Below are 25,881 nucleotides of genomic sequence, written 5' to 3' on the forward strand. Positions count from 1 at the left end.
TTTGCCGTATTCTTTTCCATGAGGGTTTAGAAGAGGATGGGAATATAGTTCCCTGTGCTACACACTTGGAGCTTGTTGCTGAGCCATCCTGTAGCTACTGGTTGGCATCTGCTAACCCCAAACTCCCAATCCCACGCTCCCTCCTCTCCCTCCCCCTCGGCAACCACACGTCTCCTCTCCATGTCTCTGGGTCTGTTTCTGTTTCACAGGTATGTCTGTGTTGCGTTTAACCATTGCAAAGTGTACAATTTAGTGGTCTTTAGTACAGTCAGTGTTGGACAACCACCACCCCTAATTCCAGAACATTTCCATCAGCCCCCCCCCCCCATGAAGCCCCCAACCCCTCAGGAGTCTCGCCTCATCCCCTCTCTCCCCAGCCCCCGGCAACCTCTCATCTGCTTTGTGTCTCTAAAGATTTGCAGATTCCAGACATTTCAGGTAAATGGACTTGCACGATATGCAGCCTTTGTGTCCAGCTTCCCTTCTCTTGCGTAACCTTTTGGAGCTTCATCCGTGGCACAGTATGTGTCAGGGCTTCATTCCTTTTTTATGAGCCAGTAATATTCCGCTATAGCATGGACCACTTTTTGTTTATGCTGTCCTCACTAAGGTGCCCTCTTGTGGCCGTGATGCATAATGCACACATTTGTGTAACTTTGGTTCTCTGGCGCAGCTGCTTGAGCAGGGAATGGTGGGGTCCTGATTCAAAAAGAAAAAGGAGGGAGTTCCTGCCGTGGCTCAGTGGTTAACGAAGCCGACTAGGAGCCATGAAGTTGCAGGTTCGATCCCTGGCCTTGCTCAGTGGGTTAAGAATCTGGTGTTGCCGTGAGCTGTGGTGTAGGTCGCAGACTCAGCTCGGATCCCGCATTGCTGTGTCTCTGGCATAGGCCGGTGGCTACAGCTCTGATTAGACCCCTAGCCTGGGAACCTCCATATGCCGCAGGAGCGGCCCAAGAAATGGCAGAAAGACAAAAAAAAAGAAAAAGAAAACAACCACAGTTGATCAGGCCTTCTGCCAGGTGCCCTGAGTTTGGTCGTGCTAATTTTCCTGTATGTTCCATCCTTGGCAGCCCCCACACCCATATGATGTACTTTTTCAGCGTTACCTGCATAGTATCACGGACTCTGTAACTTAACCAAGCTGATCAGCAGCTCTTATTCCTTAATTTGGGATTCGCCCGGAGGTCTCCTGACCTGTTGGTGAAGTTGATAATAGAATCCACCTCCTCAGAGGGCCACGGTGAGGATTAAACGTGTTGATACGTAGAAGCTCTTGGAGTTCTCGTTGTGGCTCAGCGGGTTAAGAAACCAGCTAGTATCCATGAGGACACGGGTTCGATCCCTGGCCTCACTCAGTGGGTTAGGGATCTGGCGTTGCTGTGGCTGTGGCATAGGCCGGCAGCTGCAGCTCCAATTGGACCCCCAGCCTGGGAACTCCCATATGCAGCGTGTGTGGACCTAAAAAGACCCAAAAAAAAAGAAAAAAAGAAAAGAAAGTAATGCTCTCCATGAAGCCGGGAACTGGGTACTGACCGGGCAGGGACTGAGCCCTCTGGGAGGGCACACCGCTGGCCACCGGGCTCTGTGCTAACCAAGTACCTACCTATTCAGTTTCCTGGGGCCTCCGTAAACGGCCACCAGCTTCAGGGCTCAAGGCGCACATTGGTTCTCTCACAGTCCTGGAGGTCAGAGGTCCACAGTGAGCTCACTGGGTTACAATCGAGGTGTCAGCAGGACCGGTGCCCTTGGGGAGAATCTGTCTCTGGCCTCTGCCAGCTTCTAGGGGCCGCCTGCAACCCTCAGCTCACGGCCTCTTCCACCTTGGATTGGCAGCAAAGCATCTTCTGTCCGATCTCTGTATCTGTCTTTCCGTCTCTGACTCCGATCCTCCTCCTCCTCCTCCGCTCTGCTAAGGACCCTTGCGATTACCTCTAGGGCCACCTGGGTCACCTGGGGTCATCTCAATGGCCCTGATGCAACCACATCTGCCAAGTCCCCTCTGATTGAAGGGGAATGCACGCAGAGGTTCTGGACATCAGGATGTGGTTGTCTTGGGGGGGCCTTATTCAGCCCACCCCAGTGTTTGACAAGCTTCCTCTGCTCTGAAGAGGGGACTCAGGTTCCCATTTTACAGAGGATAACATGGAGGCTCAGAGAAGGAAAAGGACTCACAGAGGCCACACAGCCCTATGGGTCCAGGGCCCCCCCCCGACTGTCTTCCCTGGGGGTCTGATTAACAGGTCGCCTTCCTCTCTGTTTGCTATTGAACTTGGGTCCCCCTTACCAACCCCTCTTCTTGCCCAGGTCCCTACACAGCAAATGGTTTCACCACCTGCCAGGTCCCTCGGATCAGAACCTTGAGGGTCACTTCGTTCCCTCTTTCATCCCCACCACCTCATGGGAAAAAATATATCAGGGTAGGAGTTCCCTGGTGGCTCGGTGGGATAAGGATCTGGCGTTGTCACTGCTGTGGCTTGAGTTGCTGCTGTGATTCAGCTTTAGCTCCTGGCCCTGGAACCTCCATGTGCCTTGGGCGCCGCCAAAAAAAAAAAAAAAAAAAAGCCAAAAATGGTTCTTGGTGGAACCCCTTCTCATCTGCACAGCTACAGCCGGGTCTGAGGCACTGTCCTTTCCTGCCTGGACGATTGCTCTCACCCGCCTCTGTCCTCCTGCTTGTGTCCTCCCCCCTGCAGTCTCTTCTCACACAGCAGCAGAGGGACCCACATCTTCTTGGGTTCTAGTCAGGTTCTTAACCTGCTGAACTACAGTGGGAACTCCTGAGTGGTAGCTTTTACTGCTGTCGCCTGCGTGTCATAGTCTTTCCTCTCAATTTTCTCTTTACCTGGTGCCTTATCAGAAAGACCGACCTCCAAAATAGCATCCTGGGGGCGTTCCCATCATGGCGCAGCAGAAACAAACCTGATTAGTATCCATGAGGATGCAGGTTCGATCCCTGGCCTCGCTCAGTGGGTTAAGGATCCGGCGTTGCCGTGAGCTGTGGTGTAGGTCACAGACGCGGCTTGGATCCTGTGTTGCTGTGGCTGTGGTGTAGGCCGGCAGCTGCAGCTCCGATTGGACCCCTAGCCTGGGAGCCTCCATATGCCACGTGTGCGGCCCTAAAAACAAAAACAAAAAAATAAAGGGCATGCTGGGAGCTTCTGCCCTTGTTTGCTGTGTAGCAGCCTGGACAGCACTGTTCCTCTAGGACACAAACTGCCCTGATGAGAATGTCAGCTCTGTGAGCACAGACATTTGGACCCGTGTGTCCACCGCCCTGTCCACGGTGCCAACAGCAGTGCCTGGTGCCCAGCAGGTGCTCAGTAAGTGGACGGTCACAGAGTGAAGGTCCAGAGCCACACTTGCCTTGACTTAGCTCTGCTCATGACTCCATGTTGTTTCTGAGCTGCAGCCCATTTTGCAGATGAAGAAACTGAGGCCCGGAGGGCAGTGAGGGCAGTGCCCGATGCTGGTTCCCTGGTCCTCCGGGCTCTTTCTGCCTCTCGCTGGACACCCTTCCTGGAAGGAGCGAGGGAGGAGGCGGAGGTGTGCGGGGTGAGCTGGCACTGACCCCCGCTCCCGCCCCGCACCGTGTCCCCGCAGGGACAGCATGGACAGCGTGAAGCAGAGCGCGGCCCTGTGCCTGCTGCGGCTCTACAAGGCCTCGCCTGACCTGGTGCCCATGGGCGAGTGGACGGCCCGCGTGGTGCACCTGCTCAACGACCAGCACATGGTGAGGCCTCTGCCTGCAAGACCCACCCTGCCCTCGGCACCCACCTGGATGCCCAGGGCCCCCACCTCTGCCCCAATTCCCACCTGGGTGCCCAGATCCTCCTCAGTGTCCCGACACCCATCACTCAGCCAGACGCTCCAAAGATTCCCTGCCTCTGTTTCTGACCCCCAGGGGTTCCCCCAGCACCCAGTGCCCACCCAACCGGCACAGAGACACTGCCCTCTCTTCCCACCCCCGACATGCCTGTCCCTCAAGGCCCCTGAGCTCTGAAATACCCACCAGGGCACCTGTACACCCCCACACACAGCCCTCACACCACCCCAGCCCCAAATGCTCCCGAGCCTCTACTCACGGATCCACAGCCTGGACTTTCATTGCCAGTCCCACCCTCCCCTGAGGGCCTCGACTGGGCGCTTGTCTGTCCCCGCAGGGCGTGGTCACAGCCGCTGTCAGCCTCATCACCTGTCTCTGCAAGAAGAACCCGGATGACTTCAAGACGTGCATCTCCCTGGCCGTGTCTCGCCTGAGCCGGGTGGGTGTGGTGTCGGTGCCAGCTGTGAGGAGGTGGCCCCGGCATCCCTGTCCCCTGGGCACCTCTGGTCCCCCTTGGTCTCCCTGAGAACTCGGGCTCAGAGTTGGGATCATCCCAGCTCAGTCACTTCCTGCCTGTGTGGCCCTAGGCAAGTGGCTTCACCTCTCTGGGCCTCCTTTGCACCGTCAGTTCAAAGCGGACGGTCCCAGCGCCTGGCAAGTAGCCAGGAAGCGGGGCTGCTCTCCTTTCTCCCTCTCGCCCCTTCTCTCTTCCTGCTGTTTCTCCTGATTTTCTTTCCCAGGCTTCCCCCCTTCCTTCCTTTCTCCTCCTCTGCCACCTTCGCCTCTGGCCTGGGAACATAGCCTGTGGGCCCAGCTCTGCAGGCTGACACCGGGGAAACGGATGCGTCGGAACTGAGCCCTGCGCTCAAGGAGCTCCCTGTCCTGCTCGGGGGAGGGGTGCGTGGCTGGACAAGCCACCTCGGTAGCAGATTGTCGTGAAAGAGGTGATCTGTGCTGTTGGGGAGGGAGCAGGGCAGCTCGCACAAGAGGCATTTCAATCAGCCTGGAAATCCAGGAAGGCTTCCTGGTGGAGGTGACGGCTGAGGGAGACTTGGAATAAATACAAATGTTTCTTGAGCAGGTAATGAAAGGACTGGATTCTCAGCCAAAGAGCATAGCTACCAGCGCACATTCAGTCGTTTTTCCATTCATTCACTGCACATCCGGATACTCCTGTGGGCCAGTCTGGTGGGGGACAGTAAAACAGTGGGGGCGGGGCACCTACTTTCATGGAGGTGGCTCAGAGCAGAAGGGGGCATTGCTTCCTGGAGAAGGGGTTTTCAAGGTTGATTAGGAGTTTGCCATAAGGAAAAAAGAAAGTCACGTGCTCTTTGACTGATTCCCAGAGCCCTTCTGGCATTTCACTTTGTGGCAGGCCCCGGGACCCAGGAAAGGGTCAGAGCTGACTCCAGCCCCTAAGTATTTGGGGGGGACACAAGGAGGCACTCTCCAGGGAGCCGGTGTGGTCCGCGTCCTAGCGAGGCATCGTGAGGCACAGAGCTGGAGTCAGGAGTTTACAGAAGGGAGTCAGGTTGGCCGAGATTTGCTGCCCACCGAGGCAGGGAAATCAGCGAGCCCCAGCGCAGTCTCAGATCCACCTGGTCACTCCCTGTGTGCCTGAGGCTTCCTCAGCCGCCTCCCCTACGCCTCAGGCTTCTGCTCCATAAAACGATCACACTGGGAGTTCCCATTGTGCTCAGCGGGTTAAGAACTCCACTAGCATCCACAAGGGACTCAGGTTCGATCCCTGGCCTTGCTCCGTGGGTTAAGGATCCGGCGTTGCCGTGAGCTGGGGTGTAGGTTGCAGATGCGGCTTGGATCCCAAGTTTGCTGTGGCTCTGGCGTAGGCTGGTGGCTACAGCTCCCGTTGGACCCCTAGCCTGGGAATCTCCATACGCTTTGGGTGTGGCCCCAAAAAGAACCCAAAAAACCGTCACACTGTGACAGCTTCCTCTTCCTGTGTCCCCAGATCGTCTCCTCGGCCTCCACCGACCTCCAGGACTACACCTACTACTTCGTCCCGGCGCCCTGGCTCTCAGTGAAGCTTCTGCGGCTGCTGCAGTGCTATCCGCCACCAGGTCCGGCGGGGCCCATCTGGTCTGGAGGGTGGGCAGTGGTCCAGGTGCCGGGAGTCTAAGGCTGGGCTGGTGCCTCTAGACCCTAATCCTGGGCTGCAGTGGGAGCAGCGCTGAGCCCACGGAGGCTGCAGGCAGGTGGCGGGAGTGAGACGGGGTGGGGCGGCAGAGGGGACACTGCCCTGCCCCGCACAGAGAATCGCCCATGGTTGTTGATTCCCTGCCATGGCCCAGAGTTCTTGCAAAGCTGGGCTGCGCTCCAGCCGTGGGAGGTAGGGGCTGACCTCCCAGCTGTGGGAGGAACCCGAGGCTGGGAGAGGCAGGGCTTTGCTCCAGGTCACCCAGCAGGTCAAGGGGTGATCCCAGGCCAGCGGTTAGAATTAGCATAGCTCTTTTAGGGGCTTTCATGCCCTCGTTGCTCATGGTCACGGCCACTGACATGGACAAAGGGTCTGCAGTGAGCAGCCTGCACTGGGGGTGTCCAGGTGCCCCCAGTTGAGCTGGCAAGGGGCACCGTCCCCACACTGTGCACATCGGGAAACAGGCTTGGCGATGAGATGTGGCCTTGCCAGGCCCGGGCAGTGACTCCAGGATCTGTGCCATATGCCACGTGGGCTGCCTCTCAACTTCCAGATCCTCGGATGTCTGACCTCATGGAGCAGTTTTAAGGGACCCTGTGCCGCGATGCTCACCTCCCAGTAGGCGCTTGACTGGTTAGTGCTCTTCCACTCAGCCAGCTGGCTGCAAGTGTGTGTGAGCACAGGTATGCACACACGGTAATGGAGTGTATGATGTAGGTGACACCCGAGGCCCCTCCCAGCCTCTGAAGGCCAAGGGTGAATTTTGTCAGGAGGCCCAGGGGAAGCGTCTTCCCCAGTGTGGGTCTTTCTCACCCCATACGGAAGAGCATCGCTAGAGTCTAAGCTCACTGGCATCTCTGCAGCCCCGCTTCACAGTGCTCGGGTGTGCCCGGGACAGGCGACTCTGTATGCCCTGTGCTGTAGGAATTGTAGCATCGGAGTTCCCGTTGTGGCTCAGTGGTTAATGAACACGACTAGTATCCGTGAGGACTCGGGTTCGATATCCCTGACCTTGCTCATTTGCTCAGTTATGGACCCAGCGTTGCCAGGAGATATGGTGTAGGTGGCACATGCGGCTGAGTTGCTGTGGGTGTGGTATAGGCCGGCAGCTGTAGCTCCGATGGACCCCTAGCCTGGGAACCTCCATGTGTCGAGGGTGTGGCCCTAAAAAGACACAAAGACCAAAAAAGGGAATTGTGGCCACGGTAATCCTTTATTTCCAAAGAATTTTTTTTTTTTTTTACAATGTACTGCAAAAATTTTAGTAGAGGGAATTCCCGTAGTGGCTCAGTGGAAGCCAATTTGACTAGTATCCGGGAGTTCCCTTCTTGGCTCAGCGGTTAATGATCCCCACTAGGATCCATGAGCATGAGGGTTCAATCCCTAGCCTCACTCAGTGGGTTAAGGATCCGGTGTTGCTGTAAGCTGTGGTGTAGGCCGGTATCTGCAGCTCTGATTCGACCCGTAGCCTGGGAGCCTCCCTATGCTGCTGGTTTGGCTGTTGAAAAAAAAGAAGAAGAAGAAGAAAAGCTAAAAAGAAAGAAAAATTTTAAACATCTAAATAACTTGGGAGAAGAGTAAGCGGCCCTCCTGGTTCCCCGCCCCCAGCAGCGTAGCCTCCGTGGCGCTTTACCCCTTGGCTGTATCTGCCCCTGTCCCTCGCTCTCTCGGACACCCGGTTGCTGAATTACTTGAAAGCACGCTGCAGGCATCACAACACTCCCCCTTACCCCAGGAGATTTCCACCATTGCCTACAATCACAAACGCCGTGCAGGAGTTCCCTGGTGACCCAACAGGTTAAGGAGCAGGCGTCGCCACTGCTGTGGCGCACCTTTGATCCCCGGCACGGGAACTCCTGCGTGCCATGGGCTCAGCCAAGAACAAAAAAGAACACTGTACAGGAGTTGGCGTTGTGGCTCTGTGGTTAACGAATCCCACTAGGAACCATGAGGTTGCAGGTTCGATCCCTGGCCTTGCTCAGTGGGTTGAGGATCTGACGTTGCCGTGAGCTGTGGTGTAGGTCGTAGATGCGGCTTGGATCCTGTGTTGCTGTGGCCGTGGTGTAGGCCGGTGGCTACAGCTCTGATTAGACCCCTAGCCTGGGAACCTCCATATGCCACTGGAGCGGCCCTAGAAAAAGGCAAAAAGACAAAAAAAAAAACAAAAAACAAAACACTACAAAAACCGCAGTGTCCCTGCCACACCTAAGGAGATGCAGAATAACCCCAGGGTCATTGTCTGTCCAGGCAGCAAACTGTGCTTATGGTCCCTGGAGTTATTTTTGCGGCTTTAAAAACACAATTTAGGACCCCAAATTAAATATCATCCTGTCTTTGTCATTTTTTTGTCCCCCTGTCTGGACCAGCCCCCGCCTCCCCCCGCCTGTGTTTGAAGAAACGGGAGAGCTCGGGGTTGCCACGTTTCCCGTGCTGTGGATCTGGCCGATGGCTGCTTGTGTCCCTTAGCCCATTCTTCCGTCTCATGAGTTTCCTGAGGGATTTTGGCGCCACACTGTTTGCTAGAACCCTTGACAGATGTTCTGTCCCCTCGGGGTTGCCTCACATACGAAGGGGTGGCGGTTCTTGGGGTTTGTGTGGGCCCCTGGTTGGTGACGGTCTGTCTCAGGCCCTCCACCCCTGCTGGGGAGAGCCTGGCTTGGGGGTGGCTCTGGGCGAGGTCTCTGGAGCTTTCTTTGCTCTGTAAGGCTCCCGGAGAGCATCGATGCTGCAGAAAGTGGTGGAGCCTCTTGTGCCGTGGAGTCAGGACACATCAGGACAGTTGTTCTGTTGACCCCCTCCGGCCTCCCCCTGCCGGTCCCCTGGGGACCCAGGAAGGGCTTGTGGGAGTGGCCCCAGCCTGCAGCCACGGGGCCTGCCCTGCCCCTCTGGAAGGGGGTGTGGCCTCTGCCCCTGGCGGGTGGGCAGACGGACTGGCCCAGCAGAGAGCTCAGCCCAGGGCCTGCCCTCCCTCTCCCCAGAGGACGCGGCCGTGAAGGGGCGGCTGGTGGAGTGTCTGGAGACGGTGCTCAACAAGGCCCAGGAGCCACCCAAGTCCAAGAAGGTCCAGCACTCCAATGCCAAGAATGCCATCCTCTTCGAGACCATCAGTCTCATCATCCACTACGACAGGTGCCTGCCTGGGGTGTGGGCAGCCTGGCCTGGGCAGAGGGGGCACTGGGGGCCAGGACTCCGGGGTCCGAGGGACGGGGGAGCTGGGGGAGTGCAGCTTCTGGGAGGCGGAGGATGAAAGCGGGAGGAGCCGCCCTGCAGGGTTGAGGCCCGGCCCTCCTGCCGGGTGCTTGCTGATGTCTCTATTTGCCTGTGTCCCCGGGAGTGGGCAGGACCTGCACAGAGGGCGGGAGTTGAGACCTGGGGCCTCCACCTCCTCATGTCCCCTGCGTGTCCCTCCCTCTCCCGGCGGCGGCGGCGGCAGTGAGCCCAACCTCCTGGTGCGGGCCTGTAACCAGCTGGGCCAGTTCCTGCAGCACCGGGAGACCAACCTGCGTTACCTGGCCCTGGAGAGCATGTGCACGCTGGCCAGCTCCGAGTTCTCCCACGAGGCGGTCAAGACCCACATCGATACCGTCATCAACGCCCTCAAGGTGCCCCCTCTAGGAGCCTGCCCCGGCCCTTCGGACCCGGCCTGTGTCTCCTCTGCTGCCTCAGAGATGCTGGGGGCACTCGGAGGCCCTGGGGGTGGCCAGCCCTGTGCCGGAAGGGTACCTTGAATACACCCTACCTGCTCTCCTCCCTCAGACGGAGCGGGATGTCAGCGTGCGGCAGCGGGCGGCTGACCTCCTCTATGCCATGTGTGACCGGAGCAACGCCAAGCAGATCGTGTCAGAGATGCTGCGCTACCTGGAGACGGCCGATTACGCCATCCGAGAAGAGATCGTGAGTCCCGGGAGGGGCCGGACGCCCAGGCTCCTGGGTCTCCCCCGTGGGCACACTCCCACACCTTGATCCCCCGGCCCGGCCGGCAGGTCTTGAAGGTGGCCATCCTGGCCGAGAAGTACGCCGTGGACTACAGCTGGTACGTGGACACCATCCTCAACCTCATCCGCATCGCAGGCGACTACGTGAGCGAGGAGGTGTGGTACCGTGTGCTGCAGATCGTCACCAACCGAGACGACGTGCAGGGTTACGCTGCCAAGACCGTCTTCGAGGTCAGCACCCCTGGCTCCGCCCCGCGATGGGGCCTCAAGGCAGAGCGGGGACGGCTGGGGCTGTGGGGCCATCCCCGGGCCTGCATCCTGCTTCTTCAAAGGAGAAGGAGCCCTGACCTCCTTGGGCCACCCCAGGGAGGCGGGCTGGGCCAATGGGAGGGTCAGCAGGGTGCGGGGTGCCCAGGGTGTAGCCACTGGTCCCGGGTGCCAGCAGGTTCCCACTCCCTCTGTCCCAGAAAAGGGGGCCCAGGAGTTCCTGTTGTGGCTCAGTGGTAATGAACCAGACAAGTATCCATGAGGATGCAGGTTTTTGTGTTTTGTTTTGTTTTGCTTTTGTCTTTTTTAGGGCTGCATCCACGGCATCTGGAGGTTCTATACCACAGCCACAGCAACGCCAGATCCGAGTCACGTCTGCAACCCACACCACAGCTCACGGCAACGCCAGATCCTTAATCCACTGAGGGAGGCAAAGGATTGAACCTGCAACCTCATGGTTCCTAGTCGGATTCGTTTCTTTCTTTTTTTTTTTTTTTTTTTTTGGTCTTTTTGCCATTTCTTGGGCTGCTGCCGCAGCATGTGGAAGTTCCCAGACTAGGAGTCCAATTGGAGCTGTAGCCGCCAGCCTACGCCAGAGCCACAGCAATGCGGGATCCAAGCCGAGTCTGCGACCTACACCACAGCTCAGAGCAACGCCGGATCCTTAACCCACTGAGCAAGGCCAGGGATTGAACCCACAACCTCATGGTTTCTAGTTGGATTCGTTAACCACTGCACCATGACGGGAACTCCGGATTCGTTTCTACTGTGCCACGACGGGAACTCTGAGGATGCAGGTTTAATCCCTGGCTAAGCTTAGTGGATTAAGGATCGGATTTGACCCCTAGCCTGGGAACCTCCATATGCTGCACCTGTGCCCCCGCTCCCCAAAAAAAGGAAGGCAGCCCCATCCTGCTCCTTCTTACTCTGTGTGTGAGCTCGGGCCGTCACTTACCTGCTCTGTGCCTCAGTTTCCCCATCTATACACCCACCCACAGCAGAGTCATGAGTTGTTCAGTTAACAGGAGTCATGGGCTGAGCGCCGGGCCCGGCTCATGCTGAGTGCTCCTGAGCCAGGCTGGCGCCCCTTACCGTTGTCCCTGCCCCCAGGCACTCCAGGCTCCAGCCTGCCATGAGAACATGGTCAAGGTCGGCGGCTACATCCTCGGGGAGTTTGGGAACCTGATTGCCGGGGATCCCCGCTCCAGGTGAGGCGGGGAAGACACGTGCTCCCGAGAGGTCTGGGGCCCGCGGCCCACGTAGGGGTCCCAGGAAGGGTTCCCGTGCGGGAGGCGGCACCTCCCGAGGGGGCTTTCTGGAGAGGGCGATGGAGCCGGCTGCCCACTGACCCCCGCCCGGCCCCCGCCGCCCGCAGCCCCCCAGTGCAGTTCTCCCTGCTGCATTCCAAGTTCCACCTGTGCAGCGTGGCCACGCGCGCCCTGCTGCTGTCCACCTACATCAAGTTCATCAACCTCTTCCCGGAGACCAAGGCCACCATCCAGGGCGTGCTGCGAGCCGGCTCCCAGCTGCGCAACGCCGACGTGGAGCTGCAGCAGCGCGCTGTCGAGTACCTCACCCTCAGCTCGGTGGCCAGCACGGACGTCCTGGTCAGCGCCCCGGTCCCCACGCATCCCTCCTCTGCTCCTCGTCCCTGCCCCCGCCCCCTGGCTCCTCCCTAAGCCTGCAGCCGGGGATGCCTGTCCCTGACCTGCTCCCATCCCCCGGCCCCGCAGGCCACTGTGCTGGAGGAGATGCCGCCCTTCCCCGAGCGCGAGTCCTCCATCCTGGCCAAGCTGAAACGCAAGAAGGGGCCCGGGGCCGGCAGCGCCCTGGATGATGGCCGGAGGGACCCCAGCAGCCATGACATCAACGGGGGCGTGGAGCCCACCCCTAGCACCGTGGTGAGTCCCATGGGGCTGGGCCACCAGGGCGGGGCCCAGCTGGGCCTCCAGGCCGTCCTGTCTTCTCAGCTGCCCCTGCCTTCCTCGCAGTCGACGCCTTCGCCCTCTGCTGACCTCCTGGGGCTGCGGGCAGCCCCTCCCCCGGCGGCACCCCCGGCTCCCTCGGGGGCCGGCCAGCTCCTGGTGGATGTCTTCTCCGACGGCCCGGCCGGGCAGCCCAGCCTGGGGCCCACCCCCGAGGAGGCCTTCCTCAGGTACCAGCCGCCTCGGGCCCAGGGCTGTCCCCTTTCCATCTGCCCCCTCCCTACTTCTCCATCACTCCTGGCCCTGAGCCTCTGTCCTGTCCGCCCTGGCTGCCGCCTCCCCCGGCCTCCTCCCTCCCTTTGGGCCGCTCTGGCCTCTTGGCTGACCCTGGCCACCCTGTGTCGTCCTTTCTTGTCATCAAGGCTCAGCCTGCTCTTCCTTTTCTCCTCCCCTCCTCCCTCCCTCTCTATCTCTCTCTTCCTTTGCCCTCTTGCTGCCTCTCTGGGATTGGCTGCCCGCCACGCCTGTCTTCTCTTGTCTGCTCTGGGATTGGATGGCCCAGCGAGCTGGAGCCGCCTGCCCCTGAGAGCCCCATGGCTTTGCTGGCTGACCCAGCTCCAGCTGCTGAGTAAGGGGTGGCCTCAGGGGGTTGGGGGGCAGACTCTTGTGTCCCCAGGGAGGGTTAGGGGACCGGGAGCGCTGGTCACGGGGTTCCTGATGCCTTGTGGAGGCAAGTACTTGGAGGGGAGTGATAATCGGGGCCCTCTGGTACAGGGGGTCGGGGGTGATGGCACCTGCCAGGGTCCTGTTCCCATTGCCAGTCTGACTTTGGGGCTCTTGGGAGAATCTGGGCATATGGATTCTGGGATTCTGTCCCTTCAGGACCTGCTATTATCCCACCACTAGCTCTGGGCCTTTACCTCTAGCCCCCCTGCCCCCCGGCCCCCTCCCATCTCCCTCCTCTCCCACCTGCAGCCCAGGTCCTGAGGACATCGGCCCGCCCATCCCGGAAGCCGATGAACTGCTGAATAAGTGAGTCGTGGGCGAGGTTGGAGAGGGCAGTGGGGACAAGAGGGGAGCACAAAGCAGGGTTCAGGGGGGCACTCGTCATCCCGAGCCCCCACCGCCCCCACCCAGGTTCGTGTGCAGGAACAACGGGGTCCTGTTTGAGAACCAGCTGCTGCAGATCGGCGTCAAGTCTGAGTTCCGGCAGAACTTGGGTGCGTCCAGGGAGGGATGGGGTAGGGTTTCGGGGAGACCTTGGCCTGGGGAGGGGGTGGAAAGAACTCAGATGGAGCCCTCCCCCGCCCCACCCCTCACAGGCCGCATGTATCTCTTCTACGGCAACAAGACTTCGGTGCAGTTCCAGAACTTCTCGCCCACTGTCGTCCACCCCGGAGACCTCCAGGCTCATATCCTCTTGGTCTGGCCTGGTTCCCTGGTTCCAGACCCCTGTTGGGCCCTCTTCCTCCAGAGCCTGAGTACATGGTACTTCTCTGAGATCTGGTGTTATCTGTCAGGTGGGGCGGGCCTCTCTCCCGGGACAGGAGGCGACCGTGATGTGATGTGATAGGGATGCGGGAGGTGTTGCTTCCGGAACCCCCTGACCACGTCCCATGGCTCCACACCCATGATCCCAGCCCTTCCTGCCCTGGCTAGCCAGGCCTGGGGGTCTTGATGCTGACCAGGGCCTTCTCCTGTGTGCCCTGGGCCAGTCCCTTGGCCTCTCTGAGCCTTGCTATCCCTTCTGTGAAGTGTGGATTCTCCTCTTCTTTCTCCCAGGCTTGTTTTGAAGATCGGTGTGGTTGGAAAGCCCTGGCAGGGTGGCTGTCGTAAAGGAAGCGCTTGAGCAGTCAGCCCCCTCTCTCCCATCCTCTGGTGCTCAGTTCCCACAGCTGGAAAACTAGTGGATAGTGCCCCCAATCCAAGGACATTTTCCGTTTGTTTAATTCATCAACGTTTCCAGGGAGTTCCCGTCGTGGCTCAGCGGAAACAAATCTGACTAGTATTTTTGAGGACACAGGTTCAATCCCTGGCCTCGCTCAGTGGGTTAAGGATCTGGCATTGCTGTGGCTGTGGCGTAGGCCAGCAGCTGTGGCTCCAATTCACCCCCCAGCCTGGGAACCTCCATATGCCTCGGGTGGCCCTAAAAAGACAAAAAAAAAAAAATTTCCGTATGGCCCCTGTAGGCTCAGCTCTGTGCTGGATGGGGAGTCAGGGACACCCTTGCCTTTGGGTTGTTGACATAAAGGCAGAGGGTGATAACTACCACTATTTCTGTGGACTTACCACGTGCCAAACACACTGACAAGCACTCATGCTGGATTATTTCATTGAATGCTGGGGACACTGAATTCATTTTGCAGATGAGGCTAAGATAGGTTAAGTGACTTGCCCACGGTCACCAAGGTGGTAAGAGCTGGGCTTCAAACCCGGGTCAGCCTTTAGAGCCACAGAGGATCTCCAGTTGCACTACGGGCGTGACCTCTGCAGAAACGGAGGCGTCTGAGCCCAATATGGAAAGTCAGAGGAGGCACCTAGGGGGGTGGGTCCCTGGTTTGGTGTGGAGCCGGGCCTTGGAGGATGAGACCGGGACGGCAGGGTAGGGACTCTCAGAGGCCTGCAGGCTGGGGCTGAGTGTTCTGAACGATTATGGCGAAGACCCCGTCCCGTGCCGCTTCTGGCTTCCTTGACCACCGGCACAGCTGGCCGTGCAGACCAAGCGGGTGGCCTCGCAGGTGGACGGCGGGGCTCAGGTGCAGCAGGTGCTCAACATCGAGTGTCTGCGGGACTTCCTGACGCCCCCGCTCCTGTCCGTGCGCTTCCGGTGAGTCGGGAGTCGGGGCGCTGGCTGGTGGGCGGGGCTTTCCGGGCGAGGGCGTGGTCTAACCCGAGGCCGCTCTCCCCGCGTCTCCCCGCAGGTATGGGGGCGCCCCCCAGTCCCTCACCCTGAAGCTCCCGGTGACCATCAACAAGTTCTTCCAGCCGACGGAGATGGCGGCCCAGGACTTCTTCCAGCGTTGGAAGCAGCTGAGCCTGTGAGCCACGGGCGGCGGGGCCGGGGGGCCAGGGCCGGGGCCGCCCTCGGGGAGGGGCAGGGCGGGGGCTTCCGATCCCCGACCTGAACCTTTCCCGGCCCCCAGACCCCAACAGGAGGCGCAGAAAATCTTCAAAGCCAACCACCCCATGGACGCGGAGGTCACTAAGGCCAAGGTGAGCCAGGCAAGACAGGAGAGGCCCTGCTGGGCTCACACCCCAGCCCCACCTCTCTCAAGGTCTGGGATTTGGGGAGTGGCGGCCGCTCAGCTTCTCTGAGCTTCTGTTTCCCCAGGAGGGTCTGGGGGGATTTGGTGTGTCACTGTCTGGGAGCTAACAAAGCCCGGGCACCCTCTGACGGCCACCCACTTCCTCCCCAGCTCCTGGGGTTTGGCTCTGCGCTCCTGGACAACGTGGATCCCAACCCTGAGAACTTCGTGGGGGCTGGGATCATCCAGACTAAAGCCCTGCAGGTGGGCTGTCTGCTGCGGCTGGAGCCCAACGCCCAGGCTCAGGTGCGTGGTGGTCTGGGAGGCCCCTGCTATGTTCTCTGCACCCCGTCCTCCTGCCTCACTCTGTCCTTTAAGTCATGTGTCCCCGTGCCCCTCCTGTCTCTCCATCCTCCCTGATTTGCATCTCCCCACAGCCTCTCCACTCTTCTTGACCTCTTATCTTTCATCCTGTACCTCCTGTCACCCCGGTCCTTTATGTCACCTTTCTGATCCCTTTATCCTTTTTCTCTCATCATTTATCTGCCCTGTATCCCCCTCTTCCTCCTCCTCTTGGGGGAGGAGCTACCTGCACCATCCCTCTGCCACCTCCCTGAGTCCCACTGTCCCCACCAGATGTACCGGCTGACCCTGCGCACCAGCAAGGAGCCCGTCTCCCGTCACCTGTGTGAGCTGCTGGCCCAGCAGTTCTGAGCCCTGGACTGTGCCCCCGGAGATGTGGCCGGTGCCGGGCAGCCCCCAGGACTGAGGCAGCTGTGGTGGATGGGGCAGTAAGGGGACCTCCGCTGGTGACAGGGAAGACCCTGGGGTGGGGGGATGCCTAGGACCTTCCTCTGGCCTTTTGTATTTTTATTTTTGTTCATCTGCTGCTGTTTACATTCTGGGGGGTAAGGGGGAGCCCCCTTCCTCCCTTCCCCCCCCCCCGAAGCACAGAGGGGAGAGGGGCCAGGGAAGTGGGCACCTCCTCCCCTCCCACCCCACCCCCCGGTAGCCCCTCCTGCCCCCTCCCCATCCAGGGGCTGTGTATTATTGTGAGCGAATAAACAGAGAGACGCTAATAGCCCCGTGTGCGTGTCTGTGTCTGGCGCTCAGAGGAGCGGGGTGAGGGCATGCAGGGTGTGGGTGGCCAGGCCCCGAAGCCCGTGCGTGGGACTCTGAGCAGACAGCAGCAGCAGCAGCCGCCGTGGCCCCAACTGCAGGGCCACCAGCCGCCATCCGATGCCCGGCTCCTCAGGCCCCGACACCAGGTAGCAGGCTCTCGGCACCTGGGCCCGGTGGACCGCCTCCTCCACCTTCTCTGGCTGCCCGGGCTCTGAAGGAAAGACAGGGAGGGCTGGGGTGACCAGTGGGGCCTGGACCCCTAGGATGCCAACCTGCGTGGGAGTCTCCCCCATCTTGGGCCCAAGTTTGACTCCTGACAGAGGGGAGCCCCACAGCTCCAGCTGGCTGTCAGGACCTAAGAGGTCACGGACTTTCTGCCCTCTTCCTACCCAGCCTCCGTCCCCCACTTTCCTGGCGATCCTGTGTATGCAAGCGCCAGGCGATCCCCTTGGCAATACAGATCACGGATGCGCAGGAGATGTTTCTCTGGTGACAGGCACCAGGCTCCAAGCCCTGGTAACCCTCCTGAGGACCCGGCCCAACTACACTTGGGAAGTGGTGGGGTAGGTGGAGTCGCACAGCCCAGTGCTTTTCACCATTTTGTTACATTCATCAGAGTCCCCTCTGGGGCTGAGTTTCCGCTCTAGTTCCCTTCCTGCGTCTCACTGGGCCTCACAGGTTCTAGGCGACAACTTTTCCATCAGGACCTGGGCTCTGTGGACTCTCCTACCCTTCCTCCACCCAAGACTCTCAGCAGACCCTGTACTTTCAGAGTAGACTGTGTGGATGTGGGAGCCAGGCCGCCTGGGTTTGAATCGTGGCTCTACTGCTAATTAGCTGAGCCTGCTTCCTTGTCTGCAATACGGGAATGATGATTAAAAGGAGACTGATTATTGATTAATGAGGATGAAGCGAGGCAATACACAGAAAAGCACTTGGCAGGAGATGAGGTCTCAGCGTTAAATCAGGATAACCCAACCTACAGGCTGGGACCTCCCAGCTCCTCCCCTGCCCAATTCCTACCGGCTTCTCCTACCACGTTCCGCACCCCCACAGCCTACCCCCACCTCGTGAGGCCTGGGACTCGGGGTCCCAGCCTGCGCATGCAAAGCGGGTGCTGTGCCCGCCGCTGACCTGGTGGGAAGTACGTGGCAGTGACCAGGGTGTAGAAGGAGCGGAGGAGGCGCCGCCGCTGCCCAGGAGATGGTTCTGAAGGAGTAAGAGGGACGGGGGTAACCGAGAGCCCCTCCCCAGCCCACATCCCTCCCGGCCCCGCCTTCTGTCACCTTTATCCCCCGACAGCTCCACAGTGAAGAGGCAACGTTTCAGTTCCAGGTGGAGGAGCAGCAGCCTGTGGGGAAAAGGGGTGTGTCATGGCCAGGGGAGAAGGGATGAGGACGCCCCCAGCCCACTCCCCGGTCCCAGCCCTACCCGAGGATGTCCGCGTGCAGGGGGAAGCCCCCGGGCAGCGCTCGGGGTCCCAGCGGCAGGCAGGCCCGCAGCGGGTCCAGCAGCGGCTGCCACCAGCGCTCCAGAAGCTGCAGGGGGCGTGGTCAGCGAGAAAGGCGGGGTGGGTGAGGTCGGGAAGGCGGCTCGGCTGCAGGGAGCAGGGGGAGGGGACCTTGGAAGAGACGAGGCCTGGAAGGGTGGGTGAAGAGGGAAAGGAGAGCCCAGCGGGGGTGAAGGTGATTGGAACGCAGCCCAAGGGGGCGGGGTCCACAAGAGGGGCGGGTACAGGGGCGTGGCCAAGGGCGGGTCCCGCGTCAAGAGCGCGCTCGCCCGGCCAGGGTGCCGAGACCCGCCGGGGCTCGCCGGCAGAGGGTGAAATAGGGGAAAAGCGGGACGTGGCCCGGATTCACCTGTGCATCCAGCTGGCTGAGGGGAGGGCGCGGCCCGCAGAGCAGACACAGCTCCAAGCCCGGAAGGAGCGTCAGGGTCAGAAGCCGGTGAGGAACCTGAGCCGGGCACAGGTGGGCTAGCCGGAGCCCCGCCCCTTCCCGCCACGAGCCCCGCCCCCTCGGGGCGGCCCCCAGGTCCCGCCGCTGCCGGTACGCTCCCCCCGCGCCTCACCTTTGGCCTCCTCGCCCCACCCACTCAACTCACCATCGGGCTCCCGTGCGGCAGGTACACCGGGTAGTCGCGAGCGGCCTGCGGCGGCAGGGACCCCACCAGCCAGAGGAGCAGCACAGCCTCCGGCATCCCCAGCCGCCACCAGCTCTCTGTTGCTGCCACCACTCGGCCGGACACGACCAGGCTGACGAAGGCCGTGCCCACGGCCTCGGCAAACCCAGAGAGGGCTTCCTGGGTAAGAGAGGTAGGCTGACTGCGGGTCAGGAGACATGAGTAAGGGCGAGCAGGGGCGACAGTGACTTCCCAGGTGGGTGAGGAGTGGGAAGAGACCAGCATACAACTCAAAGCTTGCCTAGTGACCATGCTCATGTCACCCTAAGCCTGAGTTCCTTCACCTTCACATACAGGTGAAATCCCCAAGTCAAATTATGAAATTAAACAGGTAGCGTGACTGCTACCTAGCCTGACACGTCCTGCTGAGGCTAATAATTGTAACAACAGCAGCTTGGTTTATTACTTTCTTTTTTCTTTTTTTTCTTTTTTGGCCACACCCACGGCCTATGGAAGTTCCTGGGCCAGGGAAAGAATCCGAGCCATCACAGTGACCTATGCCACAGCTTGGATCCAACGCCTGGATCCTTAACCCACTGCGCCATGGCAGGGACCTCCAGCCATGGTTTACAGAGTTCTATTACATGTCAAGTAGGTGCAATCTATGACCTACTGAAGCTCAGAGAGGTCAAGTCACCTGCCGAGAGTCACACTGCTGGGAGGCAGCCGTGCTAGCTGAACCAAGAGCAATATTTAAGGAATGGTAGCTAGAGATTCGCCAGGCAGAAGGAACAGCATGTGCCAGGGCAGGGAAGCTGGGAAGTTGTTGGGATTTGAGAGAGCCATGGGGCAGCAGAGAGAGCATGCCTGTGGAGGTAGTAGGCGCTAGGGCCAGCTGGTTGATGAGTGTCAGATTCCTCAAGTCCTCAAATATCAGGCCGAAGGGCTGGGACCCTGTCCCGGGGCTGATGGAAACCACGGAAGGGCTGTGACCAGGGCAGGGGCATGGTCAGCTCTGAGTGTAGAAAGATCCTTCTGGATCAGGTGGGAGTCAGACTGGAAGCCAGAAGGGTAGAAAGAGGTTAAGCAAGGGCCCAGGGGTCAGAGGATGAGGAGACTGAGCCAGGGCCAGAGGGACAGTTGGGGGGGGGGTTGGGGGTTTCTTTTTTTTTTTTTGCTTTGTAGGGCCACACCTGTGGCATATGGAGGTTCTCAGGCTAGGGGTTGAATCGGAGCTGTAGCTGCCGGCCTACACCACAGCCACAGCAACACGGGATTCGAGCTGCATGTGCAACTGACACCACAGCTCATGGAAATGCCGGCTCCTTAACCCCACTGAGTGAGGCCAGGGATCCAACCCGCATCCTCATGGATCCTAGCCGGGCTCATTAACCGCTGAGCCACGACAGGAACTCCCAGAGGGACAGCTTTAACAGTTTACAAGGCATTCCCAGTACCTGCAGCAGGGACCCCTCTGGAGGAACCACACAGTCCACACACTGGGTCAGGTCCCCGATGAGCTCTGAGTTCCCCAGGAAGCTGTCGATGAGGCGGTAACTGGCCTAGCAGAGGGAAAATGGAGGAGCCTAGGACCCAGGTGCCACCCAGATCTGCTGCCTCGCCCTCAGAAAACTGGCCCTGAAGGGCCAAGATAGGAGGTGTCAGACAACCAAGCAGCCCAGGAACCCACAGGGTAAGTCTGCCCCAGGGGATTCTGGGAAGTGTAGTTCCCAAATATCAGTGACCAGGTATCCTAACTTTCCATCCTCATGGCCATCCTGCAGGCTTACCCTCAGCTCCTTCTTCAGTCTCTCTATGTTGCGGATATTGGTTAGTTCTTCAAGTCCCACAAGAAGAACCTAGAAGAACCACACAGGAGAATAGGGGCCCTGGACAATGGGAATAAGAGAGAAGGGGCTGGGACTCAGATTCTTGTGTCTGAGGGAGGAGGAGAATGGGTATCTAGACCACTCCTTAGTCCGAGGCAGGATGGACTGAGGGTCAGGGTTCCTGGCTTCCAGAGGAGGGTGCTGGGGGTCTGGACTCCTGGGTCTAAGGGAGATGGATGCTGAGCCCTGAGATTCCTGGGTTTGGGAAAGAGGGTTGGGGGGTCTCACCATCGCCCCAAACACCATCTGGAGTAGTCTCTCCAGCCTCAGCTCCGAGGTGCCCTCTTCGGATGACAGAACAATGAGCGTGATGCTGTGAGCAAGGAAGATGAGAAGGAAGACATGAGTCCAAGCCCAGGAAACAGGCAGGGAGCAGAGTAGGGTCTGCCTTTGATCCTGGATGTCAGCCACATCACATCCCAGCAAAATGTGCTTCTCATGCTGAGAAACAGGGTTCGGAGTTCCCAGCGTGGCGCATCAGAAATGAATCCGACTAGGAACCATGAGGTTGTGGGTTCTATCCCTGGCCTCGCTCAGTGGGTTAAGGATCCGGCATTGCCGTGAGCTGTGGTGTAGGTGGCAGACACAGCTCGGATCTGACATGGCTGTGGCTGTGGTGTGGGCTAACAGCTACAGCTCCGATTGGATCCCTACCCTGGGAACCTTCATATGCCACGGGTGCAGCCCTGAAAAAAACAAAATAAAAAGAGAGAGAGAAACAGGGATTGGGACGTAACTAACAAAGAGTCCACAGTCAGGTAAAGAGCTGGATGGTCTCGGGTCATCTTTAAAAGGGGTTTTCACCCTGGCCCTGTCCCCAGGATACGGCTTGGAGACCTGTCATGGAAACTTTTCCACACCACGGTTGTGTCCTCTGTCCTCGCAGAGCTCAGCTGCACCTCGAGGTTCTGCCCAAACATGTGAACTCCATTGAGGGAACCGATGACAGAGAATGGGAGCTGGGGAAAGATGGGAACATTAGACAGGAGCCTCCAATCCCCTCCTCGAGAACAAGTTACTGAGGCCCTCATCCCCCTCCTCTCTCTAGAAGCCCTGGCCACTCCTCTTCAGGGAACCAGGATCCCTGGTCAGTTGCACTCTGGACCCTCTAAACGCAACTCTGAATCTTCCCCAGCCCCTACGGGTTTGAAGACCCAGAGTCCAAGTTTCTAACCCCTTCTATATCTATTTCACAGAGCCAGGCGCCCGGGCCCCACCTGTTGGCGGGCGGGGGCGCCGCCGCGGCTGCTCCTGCAAAACAAGGGTACCCCGCTGGATGCCGCGAGGCATAGCAGATGTACCATGCCCTCGGTCCCCTCCTCCCCCATCTGGAAACCCGCCTTCCAGTCCCCTCGTGGGGACAGTCAGTGCCCGCCTTGTAGCATGCCCGTAGTCACACTAAATCGGGCTGCAGTCCAAAGCCGCCAAAGGGCGAGATGGGCAGCTGATTGGAAGGGGACTAGGTTCCCGCTTTCTTCATCCAACTCAAATCCATCGCTTAACCCCTATTCCAGCACTTCCCCCGAATCCCGCTAGGCTCTTCCGCCCCAGCCGGAAGTCACAATACCCCGAACAAAGATGGAGGCTAATTCTATTTCCGAAGTTTTGTAGGCGCTTTTTGAACGGGTTTCCCTCTATTTCTTTAATAAACAAAACGAAGTGCTGGGCTTGGAGGTAGTGACCGCATCAAGGCCGTTGCCTAGTAATCATCATATAGATTAGTACGTTTCACATTCGTAATTGATAAACAGCGTGGCCACACTCAAAGATGGCGACGGTGACAGGGCGTTGCCTAGCAACCACCCTGGTTCAGAGGTCCATTTTGTAGCTGTAAACACTAACCCCGCTCAGAGATAGCGCCAGTGCCTGGCGTTTCGCAGCGCCCACGACTCAGTCCAAGTTTCCTTCTAAGGCTGAGCAGCTGTGCCCTGCTCAAAGACGGCCGCAGGACGAATCCCTAGCAACTTTCCTTAGAGCAAAATCAAAACGACACTCTGCCCCCCCCAAACCTTGGGGATGGTTTGGTCCGGCGAGCGTTGCCTAGTAACCACCAGACGAGAGGGTTGCTTTTATTAGAAAAAGAAAGATGAAGTGCTTTATTTTCCAGAATCATAGAAATATTGTTTCTCATGAGTTTATACATGAAAGTGTATCGTGCAGAATGTGAAAATATTTCTTCTAAAATCCTTTCCCTAAAATATGTTGAGAGTTTACCACATAATCGCATTTTCACAAATACGACTACTATACTAACGTTGCTTTCAAACTTTTTTCTATCAAATCATATAAGTATACATTGTCTTTTAAAATTTTATGTATTTATGTATTTTCGTCTTTTTAAGATGTCCTATTATAACCTATATTATGGATGTAACAAAAAAATTTAGCTGATCCTATAGTGACATATATTAGGCTCTTAACTCCCTGTTTAAAGTGATAAATTAAATCATCACTGAGTTATCAATTTGATTGATCTTTTCTCTTTTGTGAGAATTTACCTTCATTTATCCAAACATATATTAAAATATATTGTGATAGGAGTTCCTGTTGTGGTGCAGTGGTTAACGAATCCGACTAGGAACCATGAGGTTGAGGGTTCGGTCCCTGCCCTTGCTCAGTGGGTTAAGGATCTGGCGTTGCCGTGAACTGTGGTGTAGGTTGCAGACGCGGCTCAGATCCCGCGTTGCTGTGGCTCTGGCGTAGGCCGGTGGCTACAGCTCCGATTCAACCCCTAGCCTGGGAACCTCCATATGCAGCAGGAGCGGCTCAAGAAAAAGGCAAAAAGACAAAAAAAAAAAAAAATATATATATATATATATATATATATATATATAGTGATATTTAAAAATTTTTTTCTTTTAAACGTTTTGCCAGCATTCTGGATTTGATTTCTAATAGCTGTGAAATATTAAGACATTTTAAGATAATAATGTCTGATAAGAAATGTGAAGACAGGAGTTCCCGTCGTGGCGCAGTGGTTAACGAATCCGACTAGGAACCATGAGGTTGCAGGTTCGGTCCCTGCCCTTGCTCGGTGGGTTAACGATCCGGCGTTGCTGTGAACTGTGGTGTAGGTTGCAGACGCGGCTCGGATCCCGCGTTGCTGTGGCTCTGGCGTAGGCTGGTGGATACAGCCCCAATTCGACCCCTAGCCTGGGAACCTCCATATGCCTCGGGAGTGGCCCAAGAAATAGCAACAACAACAACAAAAGACAAAAGACAAAAAAAAAAAAAAAAAAAGAAATGTGAAGACATTCACCCTGCATATTAAATTACATTAAACCTCTAGAGGAATAAACAGGTGCATAAAATAACAAATGAAGCTAAATGTCAAATTCTCCCCATAGTTCCAAGCATCTCTTTAGTCCACTTATATTTATTGTGACTACTATTGTATTTAGATTTATTTCTACCATTTAATTTTTATATTTCTTGTTGTTCTGCCTTTTAAAGATTTTTTTTCCTCCTTTTTTTTGGCTCTGCCAGTGGCAGGTGGAAATTTCCAAGCCAGGGACCAAACCCACACCACAACAGCAATCAAAGCCACTGCAGTGACAGTGCCAGATCCTTAACATGCTTCACTACAAGAGAAGTCCACAAAAGACGTTTTGAGATAAATTTTTTTTGGGTCTTTTTCTAGGGTTGCACCTGTGGCATATGGAGGTTCCCAGGCTAGGGGTCCAATCTGAGCTGTAGCCGTCAGCCCACACCACAGCCACAGCCATGTCAGATCCGAGCTGTGTCTGCGACCTGCACCACAGCTCACGGCCAACACTGGATCCTTAACCCACTGAGAGAAGCCAGGGATGGAACCCGCAACCTCGTGGTTCATAGTCAGATTCCTTAACCACTGAGCCATGACAGAAACTCCAAGATAAATTTGATCATGGATTTAAGTGTTTGACCAGACTAAGAAATAATTTTTTTTTTTTTTTTGGTCATTTCCAGGGCCTCACCTGTGGCATATGGAGGTTCCCAGGCTAGGGGTCCAATCCGAGCTGTAGCCGCTGTAGCTGTAGCCACAGTCACAGCGACACAGGATCCCAGCCTTGTTTGCTACAGCTCACGACAACGCCAGATCCTTAACCCACTAATCGAGGCCAGGGATTGAACCCGAATCGTCTTGGTTACTAGTCAGGTTTGTTAACCACTGAGCCACGATGGGAACTCTAGATGGCAGGGTGGTGGTGGTGTTGTTTAGCCACACCCAAGGCTTATGGAAGTTCCCAGGCAGGGATACAACCCATGCCTCAGCAATGTCCCCAGCCACTGCAGAGCCAATGCTGGATCCTTAACCTGTTGCACCACATCAGGAACTCCTGGGGGATTTGTTTTCAAAGGGTTCAGCAGGAATTCCTGTTGTGGCATACGCTGGTGGTAATAAACTCAACTAGTATCCATGAGGATGCAGGTTCAATCCCTGGCCTTGCTCGGTGGGTTAAGGATCTGGCATTGCCGTGTGAGCTTTGGTGCAGTTTGCTGACCGGGCTCAGATCCTGAGTTGCTGTGGCTATGGTTGTGCGGTAAGCTAGCAGCTGCAGCTCAGATTCAACCCCTAACCTGGGAACTTCCATATGACACAAGTGTGGCCCTAAAAAGTAAAAAAATACCTAAATAAATAAAATGGTTCAGCAAAGGAGTTCCCTGGTGGTGCAGCAGGTTAAGTATCCCCTGTTGTCACTGCCGTGCCTTTGGCATTGCTATGGTGGGGGTTTGACCCCTGGCCTGGCAATTTCCATATGCTGGAGGTGCAGCCAAAAGAAACAACACCATAAAACGTTCAGCAAATCAAAAAGGAAAAAGATAAATGTGACAATATAGTGATACTGCTGAGTGTGCAAAGCAACGCACCCTTTTTCCCTGAAATATATCGACAAACTGCATTGGAAGACGTTGTTCTCATTTCCACCCCCACTATCCCACGTCTTCACCAGCTTACTTTACCCAAACCCCCTCATCCTCATGGACGTGTGTTTTCCAACCTTCCAACATAATTACCTTGACAAGAGTAAAATGCTGACAGCACTCTTTTTTTTCTTTGGCTGCAGCAGAGACATATGGAAGTTTCCAGGCCAGGGATTGAACCCCTACCACAGCAGCGACCCCAGCTGCTGCAATGACAACAGGGGGTCCTTAACCCGCTGCACCACAGGGGAACTCCAGTATTATTTAATCGAAGATGAGTGGCTTTCAGAGATTTACTCCCTTTTTCTTTTTTTTTTTCTTTTTAGCACCCCCCCCATATGGAAGTTTCCAGGCTAGGGGTCCTATATGAGCTGTAGTCACCAGCCTACTCCACAGCAACTCAGGATCTGCGCTGCATCTTTGACCTACAAGCTCATGGCAAAGCCGACTGTTAGCCCACTGAGTGAGACCAGGGATCGAAAGCACATCCTCAT

The 25,881-nt window shown here is 57.2% G+C and overlaps 2 protein-coding genes and 1 long non-coding RNA gene across 11 annotated transcripts in view; 2 read left to right on the forward strand and 1 right to left on the reverse strand.

Moving 5' to 3' along the window:
- AP2A1 (adaptor related protein complex 2 subunit alpha 1) overlaps nucleotides 1-16,431 on the forward strand; it is a 37,347-nt gene extending 20,916 nt beyond the window's left edge. The window contains exons 5-24 of one of the 4 annotated variants that reach the window (XR_014806457.1): nucleotides 3,601-3,730; nucleotides 4,161-4,262; nucleotides 5,793-5,901; nucleotides 8,957-9,107; nucleotides 9,412-9,580; nucleotides 9,735-9,872; nucleotides 9,962-10,144; nucleotides 11,291-11,388; nucleotides 11,556-11,787; nucleotides 11,914-12,081; nucleotides 12,172-12,335; nucleotides 12,668-12,733; nucleotides 13,081-13,137; nucleotides 13,243-13,325; nucleotides 13,428-13,593; nucleotides 13,888-14,932; nucleotides 15,027-15,143; nucleotides 15,249-15,318; nucleotides 15,522-15,656; nucleotides 15,987-16,431. Coding sequence is in view for 2 of the 4 variants with exons in the window: in XM_084961359.1 (XP_084817485.1) it covers nucleotides 3,601-3,730; nucleotides 4,161-4,262; nucleotides 5,793-5,901; nucleotides 8,957-9,107; nucleotides 9,412-9,580; nucleotides 9,735-9,872; nucleotides 9,962-10,144; nucleotides 11,291-11,388; nucleotides 11,556-11,787; nucleotides 11,914-12,081; nucleotides 12,172-12,335; nucleotides 12,668-12,733; nucleotides 13,081-13,137; nucleotides 13,243-13,325; nucleotides 13,428-13,516; nucleotides 14,808-14,932; nucleotides 15,027-15,143; nucleotides 15,249-15,318; nucleotides 15,522-15,656; nucleotides 15,987-16,064 (2,464 nt within the window). In the remaining 2 variants the exon portion in view is untranslated. The remainder of the gene's footprint in view (nucleotides 1-3,600; nucleotides 3,731-4,160; nucleotides 4,263-5,792; nucleotides 5,902-8,956; nucleotides 9,108-9,411; nucleotides 9,581-9,734; nucleotides 9,873-9,961; nucleotides 10,145-11,290; nucleotides 11,389-11,555; nucleotides 11,788-11,913; nucleotides 12,082-12,171; nucleotides 12,336-12,667; nucleotides 12,734-13,080; nucleotides 13,138-13,242; nucleotides 13,326-13,427; nucleotides 13,594-13,887; nucleotides 14,933-15,026; nucleotides 15,144-15,248; nucleotides 15,319-15,521; nucleotides 15,657-15,986) is intronic. The other 3 variants (XM_084961359.1, XR_014806458.1, XM_084961360.1) reach the window with 3 other exon arrangements.
- Nucleotides 16,206-21,994, reverse strand: FUZ (fuzzy planar cell polarity protein). Of its 6 annotated transcripts, none has more exons than XR_014806581.1 (11): nucleotides 21,700-21,994; nucleotides 21,320-21,441; nucleotides 20,711-20,795; nucleotides 20,384-20,452; nucleotides 20,051-20,155; nucleotides 18,576-18,773; nucleotides 18,332-18,427; nucleotides 17,904-18,110; nucleotides 17,759-17,823; nucleotides 17,607-17,681; nucleotides 16,206-16,683 (listed from the first exon to the last, which is right to left on the reverse strand). XR_014806581.1 is itself a non-coding variant. In XM_003127337.5 (11 exons), the coding sequence occupies exons 1-11, from the start codon at nucleotides 21,808-21,810 to the stop codon at nucleotides 16,460-16,462; spliced, it is 1,257 nt and encodes a 418-aa protein (XP_003127385.1). In that variant the 5' UTR covers nucleotides 21,811-21,994; the 3' UTR covers nucleotides 16,206-16,459. The 6 variants fall into 6 exon arrangements, 4 of the variants coding, with proteins under 4 accessions (XP_003127385.1, XP_020950416.1, XP_084817883.1 ...); XM_003127337.5 differs by having other exon boundaries at nucleotides 17,904-18,010; XM_021094757.2 differs by lacking the exon at nucleotides 17,607-17,681 and having other exon boundaries at nucleotides 17,904-18,010.
- On the forward strand, nucleotides 18,100-22,947 carry LOC146402414 (uncharacterized). Its single transcript, XR_014806628.1, has 3 exons — nucleotides 18,100-18,418; nucleotides 18,597-18,786; nucleotides 21,679-22,947. It is a non-coding gene; the product is annotated as an uncharacterized LOC146402414 (long non-coding RNA).
- The last annotated feature ends 2,934 nt before the right edge of the window (nucleotides 22,948-25,881 follow it).

The sequence above is a fragment of the Sus scrofa genome, chromosome 6 (assembly GCF_054392235.1).
Source record: "Sus scrofa isolate SSC_HxYL_T2T_F1_AM1 chromosome 6, Sscrofa_HxYL_maternal_Yorkshire_Landrace_v2.0, whole genome shotgun sequence".
NCBI lineage: Eukaryota > Metazoa > Chordata > Mammalia > Artiodactyla > Suidae > Sus > Sus scrofa.

Bases quoted from the DNA above. Each gene is read 5' to 3' on its own strand.
- FUZ (XM_003127337.5), bottom strand. From the start codon at position 21,810: ATGGGGGAGGAGGGGACCGAGGGCATGGTACATCTGCTATGCCTCGCG. The intron at 18,774-20,050 runs GTACTGGGAATG...TCTCTTACCCAG, and splicing joins CAGAGGGGTCCCTGCTGCAG to GAAGCCCTCTCTGGGTTTGC. The intron at 17,824-17,903 runs GTAGGGCTGGGA...TTTTCCCCACAG, and splicing joins CTGCACGCGGACATCCTCGG to GCTGCTGCTCCTCCACCTGG.